Source organism: Xenopus tropicalis, chromosome 4, assembly GCF_000004195.4.
Source record: "Xenopus tropicalis strain Nigerian chromosome 4, UCB_Xtro_10.0, whole genome shotgun sequence".
Taxonomy (NCBI): domain Eukaryota; kingdom Metazoa; phylum Chordata; class Amphibia; order Anura; family Pipidae; genus Xenopus; species Xenopus tropicalis.
This window is the reverse complement of record NC_030680.2, coordinates 73,114,387-73,124,466: the sequence shown is the minus strand read 5'-3', so window position 1 is coordinate 73,124,466 and position 10,080 is coordinate 73,114,387. Positions and strand designations below refer to the sequence as shown.

The 10,080-nt window shown below is 37.1% G+C and overlaps 1 protein-coding gene across 1 annotated transcript in view; it reads left to right on the top strand.

Moving 5' to 3' along the window:
* Positions 1 to 2,789: 2,789 nt before the first annotated feature.
* The window catches only part of mylk3 (myosin light chain kinase 3), a 32,886-nt gene continuing 25,595 nt past the window's right edge, over positions 2,790 to 10,080 (top strand). The window contains exon 1 of the mRNA XM_004914063.4: positions 2,790 to 2,967. Coding sequence (XP_004914120.2) covers positions 2,875 to 2,967 — 93 coding nt within the window. The 5' untranslated portion in view covers positions 2,790 to 2,874. The remainder of the gene's footprint in view (positions 2,968 to 10,080) is intronic.

Below are 10,080 nucleotides of genomic sequence, written 5' to 3'. Positions count from 1 at the left end.
TTTGTTCATTATTAAAACAATAGGCAAAGTCCCATGCCATCCCCTCTATCCTGGAAATAAAATAAAAAATGAATAACACCATGCAATTTGAATACAGACTGGCCCGTATACAAATCAAAGTACCTCAGTATTATAATTTGGTCTCCCTGGGAACTTCTCTCCAACATGACCTAACCATAAAACAAAACAGGGCACTTGGATGCAGCGAACCCCAATCAACCCCAGTTTCCTCCTTGTACCTTTTTCCCCTATTTCCCCCCTTCTCCTATATCTCTCACCTTCTACAACCTGGTACATGCAGTACAATACAAATCTGATGGCACAACTAGGCAGGCATACACCCTATTTGGAATGTACAGACTTATGATAGATGACTACACCAATTGATCATACTGTCACCTTCCTTTATTATGTTGATTTCCATAAGACTGCCTGAATAAACTGTACATGTACTGTTTGCTTTCCGTTTGAAAAAATAAAAAATATAAGTTACAAAAAAAAACAATAGGCAAAAAGTATTTTCAACACAAGCCCTATTCATTAAATGCATGCTCTACTGCCTCTTTAAGTATTTATAGTATGGCCTTCCAGCTTTTTTTTTTTTTAAAGAAAATTATTATATCATTTCCTGCTATGTATTTGCATGGCAGATTGCTTCCCCCTGACCAAGAAGAAAAGGGTATAAATAAAAGACCCCCCTACTCCCCCACTGTGGAGGAATATACCATGCCATTACAGGTGAGCAAGCTATTTTTTCTGACACTTTTATAAATTGTATTGAATTTGCACACTGATTTGTTAAACAAGTGGCTTTGCCTTCCATGTCGATACTGTGACTACAACTCCAAGCATTCTTCAACCTGTTTTCAGGGACAAAGCATTAAGAAAGCTGCTGCATCATCTGGGATAGATTCTTGTAAAAACTTTGCTAAATTAAGCTTTCTAGCTCTCTATAATCAGCAGCCCAGTTATACTATTGAATCCTGTATGCTCAATAAACACCCAATTCCCTGTTCTTTGGCTTACAATAGTTGCTAGAGACCAGCACTGGACTGGGGTGTGCGAGGCCCACTGGTGCTGCTTCCCCGGGGGCCCCTACACTCAGGGGCCCCTGCCCGCCTGCTCACCCACCACCAGCCCCTTCCCCCCCTGCATTGGTATCTTAAACTTTGCTACGATCAGGGAAGGAAGGGCAGAGGGGGAGCAATGGCAGTGGGAAGCAACAATTCTTGCAGGTTGGGATTTTGTCTGGGTCAGCTGGGCCCACCGGGTTTTTTGTCTGTGTCCCGCAAGCCCAGTTCAACATTGCTAGAGACATTAAATATATATCTAGATTAGATGTAAACATCTAAACAGCACTATATCTGGCCCACTATCACTGCGTATATAAAATATTAGCCTCACTATACAGAAAGGGGCCTATTCATGAAAGCACACATTTTTTTTTTTTTCAGAAAAAAATCATATTTTTTCTAATTTATATAACTTTTCATTATGTCCACAATATTTTCATTAAAATTCCACAACTTTTTTGTAGTTTCCACCAAAAAGTTGTATTTTTCACAAAGACTACGACCATTTCAGAATTCATTCAAGCTTTGGTATCATGATTATCTTTTGGCCAGGTTTGATCTGTAGAGTGCCTTGAGTCCTATGAAAGGCTTCCAAAATCATACATTGATGTTTCAATGCCAGAAAGGTTTTTGCGATGTTTACAATCGTTCGGATCCGAAAATTTTTGTGATTTTCGGATCGCTGCCACAATATTTTCATATGACCAAGGTAAGAATTTTCGTGACATTTTCGCACATCAGAAATTATCGTGGTTACTCCGAACTTTTTCCAATCGTGCTTTTAAACACACAAAATTCGTGGTTTCATGAATGGGCCCCAAAAGTTGGACAGCAATAGAGTACAGGGAATGAACAGAGTTCGGCTTTTTTTGTTTATTAACAATGCAAAGATCAAACATGTCTAGTATTTTCCTAATTTGCTTGAATAGAAAATGAATACCTGAGGCAGTACACTGTTAAGCCTCCAATTCAGTCTTTCCCCCAAGACGCCAACTATTTAGGCAAGGTTATGTATCAGACAATTTCACCAATTCTGAAATAACTGAAATATATAACAGGAAAGAAGGTGAGAGTTTCTTCTTTCTACTCTATAAAAGCACTATTTCTTTAAACCCATAAGTGTATGTTTAACAAATAAATTAATTATATATTAAACTTAGGTGGCATGGCAGCTCCTTGGTTAGCTCTGCTGCTCTGCATCACTGGGGTTCTAAAACTGATTTTGACTATGTTCTCCTTGTGTTTATGTGGGTTTTCTCCATACTCCTCCTGTTGAAATTGACTATAACATATATGTGTTATGTGCCAGGGCTCCGAAATTATGAGCAAATTCTGTAAACCACTGGGTAAAAATTCTGCACTATATTAAAAAGGATAATAATACATTATATACTGTAGTTATGTTACTGTCCCAATGCTGCCAGTGTTGAAAGGTAACAATGGAACCAAGCAAAGCAGTCTGTTCCCATTTAGACCATAAGAGCACCTAGGGGCACCTCAAAAGGATTAGCTTTTGAGTAGAATATGACTAAAGGATTAGAAAAACAAATATCCCTATGGATTGCTTGAGCTCTTGACCTGCAGTACCATTATCTCAGTGGCAGGAAGCTGCAAGCAAAGAGGCAGATATTCCTCTTTGCCAGAGATAAGGCAGTGAAATGGCCAGGATGCCTAGTGCAGAGTCTGATAATGACATTCCTTGGCTATCAACTAAATACTGCTGTTCTAGACCCACTGAGGCTTGAGTTCTTTTTATTTCTCAAAGGATTTTTGGCTTGTTGGGTGGCTGCCATAAGGAGAAATGGGAACGTTATATCAAGGATCAACACTTCACAGGTCTATTCGACTGGCTACGGGAGGATTTAGCGTCTCTGATTACATCAAGAGATTTGCGGTAATGTCTGAACAGTGTTGTGTTTATTTGCTAATATTGGGGAAATGTTAGGGCTCCTTCAGTGAATACAAAAATCAAGTTACTTGTTGTGATACTTTTCTGTCAGTAGTTTCTCTTTTAAACTTATCAGTGTGTTTTTCTTGTATTGAATCTAGGCAAAACAAGCTAACTCCTGCTGTTTGGGGAAAATGGCTGTAAAACAAACCAAAAAAAATCAATGATATCTGTTTTGCACTGAAAAAGCAATTCAGACGTTATTGTTTTTTTAAGCTCTTTAATTGTTCACGTGGAATATAATGTTATGGCACAGATCTTTCATGTTATTGTATACAATATATTTGCTGTTTCTTCCTTTGTATATGTCAAAGTTAAATGGATTGTTCACTTTCACAAATGTTATCTTTTTCAAATACTACACCACAAACAATTTTTTTCATTTGCTTTTTTTTTTTATATATATTTCTTACCATTTTTCCTATAATTCAAGTACAATTTAATAAATTAGTTGATGTATTTTTTAGCAGCCTCAGAAACTTCAGCCCCTACTATTTCAGTGGTTTGTCAATGTGCACAAATCAATGTGTTAGTTGGGAACGCACCCCTGCCTACTCCTCGCAATGACCACCAGGTGGAGGTATTTTTCTGCCCATACTAGCCTGAGCTGTGGGTAAACCCAGGGGTGCAGGGGGTTTTCGACTGACCCGCATATTAATTCCTCTGGTATTTCTCTAATGCTGCTAAAAAAAACTGATCAAATAATGGATAAAATTTAAACACCTGAGAAGTTTGGTAACCTTGTTTACAGAAAATTTAATGAATTTGATTTTTAAAACCCACTTTTAGAAAAATAGTAAAAAAATATACACCCTCTATATTGCATTGTGTACCCAGTTGTGACTTTCCATCTGGCACTGCCCACTCCAATCTGATTGGTGTGTGTGCATAGACAGGTATGCAGGATGTGATACCCCCCTCAGCTCCGCAGTAAGATTTCACAAAAAGAATCCAGGGGTGGGCTTAGGGCCTTAGACATTTTTTGGGGGAAAAAAAATGTTTACTCTGTAAAAACCTTAGTGGTCTCCCCCATAAGCCACCACCCCAGGCATAGGCCCTCAAGTGCCTATATAGAAAATATGGTCTGTTATATCTGACACAAGTAGTAGGTATATTTTTGCTTTGTGCATATGGCTATTCCACTACTCATTCATACTTGCAATAATGCAACACAATAATGTTATCCATTTTGTCCCTTGGAAAGGTCCCTTCAGTGCCATCTTAGATTGTAGTGTTGTACATCTCTTTATTATGGAACATAAATGGCCCTTAAAATTCTAATATCTGTGCTCTGTAGCTCACCTAAGTATGCAGCTCATTATTTGCAACACAGGTTTTTCCAGTGATAATCATGTCTACCAGCACTATGCTGCTATCTCTGCTTGGGGCTGATTTATGAACATGTTATCATCCCAAATAAACTTAAATTAATTCAGAATGATTCTTTTTGAACTGATACAATAGAAATCATTCCTCCAGGAAACCTGTAATTAGATGAATATTTTCATTCATCAAGTTTACATTTCACTCATGCAGGATTCACAGATTGTTAATAACTCTAAATAAGCTTTTGTAGGGTAAGGTTTATAGCATATTTACATGCAAAATAATCCTCCAATTAAAACCATCCCTTCTCATTGTTATCTACATATTTAGAGAAATGCAATTTTTGCTTGCAAATGTTACACTGCAGTGCAACTCATAAAATCAGATATAGTATATTGCTTCTGCAGTTATTAATTATATGGCACTTGGCATAACTAATATGGGCCAGACTCGCCCATAGATGGTTGTATCTATGTCGATAGAGAAAATGCATAGGGTGTTGCTGCCCATAGGGCACAATATTCTTACTGAGCCCTTATGCGCCAAGCTCTCCAGCAGCATCTAACTGAGGTAACAAGTGGAGTCCAAAGAGGAAGAGCCTTGTGCTCTCTACCATTAAATAAACTACAGTTTTATATAGTTTTATTATGTCTGGGCCAATAAAAAACCCTTCCATCCCAAGAGGCATAGGTAACAGAACCAGGACTTTATAAATGAGTAGGGAGATTAACCCCTTGGGCCCTTTACATTACCATCAACAGAGTTTATAGAGGGTGACCTTGCTTTACTTTATAGCATTGCAACATTAAAATGCCAGAAGGCTAAAGTGCTTTATAGAACCATGTAACATCATCAACTTTTATGTACTACATCAAACAGGCAAACAGGACATATGGCCATTGTCTTCTTTGCTTAATTTCATTAATAATTATATATATTGCAGCAGAAATTACACTGAAAAGCATGTTTCAATAAAAAAATCTAATTTATGAATGTATTAAAAATTGAACAAAAAGAAACTGAAAAGAAAGTAGCCCTCATCTTGTAATTATGATATGAACTAACTGTTAATTGTCTCTTAGATGTTACTGAGCTTGAAAGAAGCATTGATCCTAACTGACATAAAGCAAATTGTCATTAATATTCTTTTTCTGAAATCTAGTGACAATTTGGAACAATATTAGCCTAGCAAATGGAAAGAATATGTAAAAAAAATAGATGCCTGAAGTACAAGTACAAAAATAGATGCAGAACTGCCTCCATTCAAATACCATTCATCATATAAATACATGCTCTTCTATGCTTGTGTCTTGCATAAAAATGCTGGATGCTTCTGCTTTTTTAAACAAAATATAAAGTACAGGAGCCTTCTGGTGGTGATACTTCCAGGGCTCCCTACTCATGTAACTGATTTGCACCCAAGCAATTAAACACTTACCACACACTGGTACGCTAGAAATTATTTTCATACCATTAGTGCCATAAGCACTAATGAGCCCTGATTGCAACTTGCAGTTGGTTTAACAATGCAGATACATTTAGTTTGCATAGTAAAGCACCCACAGGCTTTGGTTCTTTGGGCTATTTTTCCTTTTCAGTTTAGAACGTTTTATGCAGTAACAAGATAACAGAGCTCTGAATTTACTGAACTGAATGTAGATTTTCTGCAGCTGCACATTCTATACATTTTGTCAATATGAGTCACATAAACTCCAGGACTAATGACTACTATTCATTTGGTATAAAGACATTGAAAATGACTACATTAGCGTGTAAAAATGGTGTTTATTTTATGACAATCCAGTGCTCTGCACCAAGGCCATTGGATCAGTGCAGTGAGTGGCCATGAAGAAGCTATGGTTACGTTTTTAACCAGCTGTTTTGGAGTGTAATCCACCCTAAGCGAAGGGTCTGGGGCAAGGCACCCAGAGCGATTATAAAGTATAAAGTGGTGAGCAAAGCTTGTAAAGAACTCTTGTTCTGAATTTGGTTATATTGATAAAGCAGCTTGGAGCAGACTTTTATTATATAGTTGGTTATAGTAATCAGTCTACAGTCTACCGTCTACTGATTACTGTCCTGCAAGTCATTATTCACCAAGACAGTTCTTATATGTCTTCTAAGTTTTATATAATCTCTCAGCAGCAAGTGGTATCCTTTCTCCTCCATCTCTGTATTCTTCACTCTTCATTCTCCCTATTCCATGTTATCTCCTCCATTTGCCATCATCCCTCTTTCTTGTGTTCACAGTCCTCCTCCCTCCTCACCATAATAATATCCCTAACCCTATGCCTAAAGCCTGGCTTATAGTTATGGTCATGGCGAATAGTGTAGGTGGCATGAGAGAGGATGAAAGGAGGAGCATAGTGTAGAGCTAACCACAGAGGTAGGAATACATAAACCTGTCAGTTGATGACTACGGGGTGGAGCAAAAAGGACAACAGTCCATGCAGAGGATTCACATGTGATAAGCTTAGAATTCACAGGGTGAATCAAACTGAGCTGACTGAGGGGCTCATAAATGCAGGACAAAGGAATTCACACGATGTACTAAAATAAACACCATATGAGAAACTCTTATCTTAAGCAACAAACAATATTTTTCAGCATTCATAGTTAAATAATTGGTGCCTATACTTTGGAGACTTTAATTACAAAAATGGCAAAGTATTTCAGTTATTAGGGAGAACAGCACCGACATCATGGCATTCATATGTCATGGATAAACTGCATCAGCTTCTGTCTACAGTTCTACAGTCAAATAAATCATATCAGCGCAAAGCAATTTACCGACATAAGTCACTTACAAATAATGGATTCCATTGCATGGGAAATTTCCGCACATGATGCTCCTATGACTTCCAGTTAGACAAACATTCTATAAACTGGAAACTTCCAGAGTTACTTTCATACTGTTGAGAACAAGATTTCATTATATAAATACAGTGTAGGTCTCTTATACATGAACGATATAGGGAACTAAAACAACCCTCTGTGATAGTTGTGTGGGAGAGCTAGCAAGTATTCCATGTGCATATATATATATATATATATATTTATATATACTGTATATCACCTGAAAGAGATAATGATGTATATCCATCAAGTTAATTTAGTGAGAGCATAATGACATTGTCACATAACAAGCATGACCCAATGGCAGCATAAATAGGAAAGCATGTATACTATGAAGAGAAGCTTCTGACTTGTTTCAAGTCCTTTATCTAAATTTAAAGTGGCTCTAAACCCTCCATAAAAGTATCCAACTAAGCCCCTTAATTCTCCAAAAAGGTGCAAGAGAATTCTCCAATGAGAAAATTCTGCCTACAAGCTCTAAGGCTGTCATTTTGCTGTTATGTTATATATGGGTATGGGATCTATCATCAGAATGCTAGGACGTGGGGCTTTCGAATAAGGGGTCTTTTTGTAATTTGGATCACCATGCCATGAGGCTAATAAATATCATTCAAACATTAAATAAACCCAATAGGATTGTTTTGCCACCAATTGTGGATTAATCATATCTTAGTTGGGATCAAGTACAAGGTACTGATTTATTATTACAGAGAAAAGGGAAACTTGAAAACTTAAAAATTGTATTTGTATTGTATTTGTATTTGCCTTTCTAAAATTTGTAGGTTTCTGGATAAAAGCTCCCTTACCAGTATATGGATATGACTGTGTAATTTTAGCTTAATGACATTACACTGCGTATGTACATTTGGAGGTAAACATACCACTGTTTAGTTATTCTGTGAAAGAAAAACTGTGTTTAAATCCTCAGGCTCCAGTAACAAAGAACATGGAGTCAGGGGTACACAGATAAGTGGGTTCCTCACTGGAGGGTTGTTTAGCATTTTAATGTAGCTATTGGTCCTGGAGAGCCGGGGAAAGATTTATATATATATATAGTCAATTCTGGACTACATGCTTTAACAATTGATAACATGTTAAACTATGTTGGTATTTGTAGTCCAAAAAAAAAAAACCAGGACAATATACGGTATATCATCAAAATACTGATATACTGTTATAATCTGAGCCTAACTCCCTTTTTTATGGACATTCTTGTAATGCCCTAAAGGAAATTGTCATGAATGTAAAACATTTAAAAATCAATGGAACTCCAGTGTGTACGCAAGCAGGCAAGCTGTGACAGAGCACATAGTAACTCATGCATATCCAACCCTAAAAATATTCATCATAAAAGAACAGGGCACACACTAATAGGAAGGCTTCATTCTTGCTCTGCCATGCTGCCAGCCAGTTTAGGGCCATTCAGCTTTCAAGAGTAATAAATGAAACAGTGACAGAAGAATGAAAGACGTCTGTTAATTCTTCCTTATCAACCAGCCAGGGCTTGTAATGACCTCTATGATTTCACATTGATGTTATACTGATGAAAGGGTGCTATTGCCATCTGATGCCTGGAAAAAATTCTAGGCAAGCACAGCATTACAGGGAAACTGGAGCTCTTTTTGTTATAAAGTCTATTTAGGGCAGAGGTTATTAAACCTTCTTTAACTTAAACCCACCTCTGGTGTTTACAATTTAGCCCCATCTAAATAATAGACTTACCAGCGATATGCAGAAAATTACTTTATGGACTATTTTTCTTCAGGTTTTGTAAACTAACTCTCAAACACCTTATAAACTAATTCTCAAGCACCATAACAAACTAGGTATTAGGTTTACCATCAGTATGTTCTTTCTTGCCACTATTTATGATGTTGTTTTACACTTTCCAGGTTCATTTTCTGTAAGTGAATGCCAGTTGGAACTAACTGTACCATTGTGGCTTGTAATCAAATATAAGGAGGACACAGTGCTGTTTTTGGTGCTTGAAACCTTTGGTTAATGCCTCCAGCAACAGTCTCAGGAGGAAATGATTAGGGTGTTGGGTCTACACAGTATAGGAATAATAAAACTTTCCTGAAAAATTTGTAAAACTGCAGACAATTGACAATTTTTTGCAGTGACTTTTTCCATTACGACATTGGATACTTTTTCCATGCCGAATACATTGGAGTCTAGGACATTTTTTCATTGTGACTTTTTTTGCGCAAAATACAGTTGTCGCCTATAGACCACAATGTATTTGGGATGTTTTTTTCTCTGTAAAATGTTTCCTGAAAATATTTACCAATGGTGAAATGTGGAATTTTACTAAGAATCTATACCTGCCAAAAAATGTTACTTATCACTATATAGGACACACCAACACAAGAAAGCCAAGGAATGAAAAACTGCCTGGAGAAAATGTTCTTTAGCATGATTTACCTGCATATGCAACTGACTTGGTTAGTGGCACTGGGAACATGGTCACATCAGAAATGATACATTTTGCACACCGAGATTAATGTAAATGCAACTTCTATGCTCAGTAGAACATTTGACATTTCCCCGGGGAAAGTGTCAAAATGACATAAAAACTTAAAATCCAGGAAAAAAACTTTACTTGCCTGTATAAAACCGTGAAAAAATGGCATCTGTCCAGGTACATAAAATCAGGGTTCTACTGTATACTGTAATCAGGACACCTGGCAGCCTATTTGTGTCTGGCTACCTTCTATGATCTGAAGAAGGGTGGCTTGACTGCCCAAAATTACTTTACACTGTTTACTTTTCCTTTACACTCTGTAGCCAAAATATATCACTTAAGAAATACAAGTGTGAGTGTGGCTCCTAATCTGCTTTGTACGCAGATAGTGATACAATGCCAGGTATCCAGGG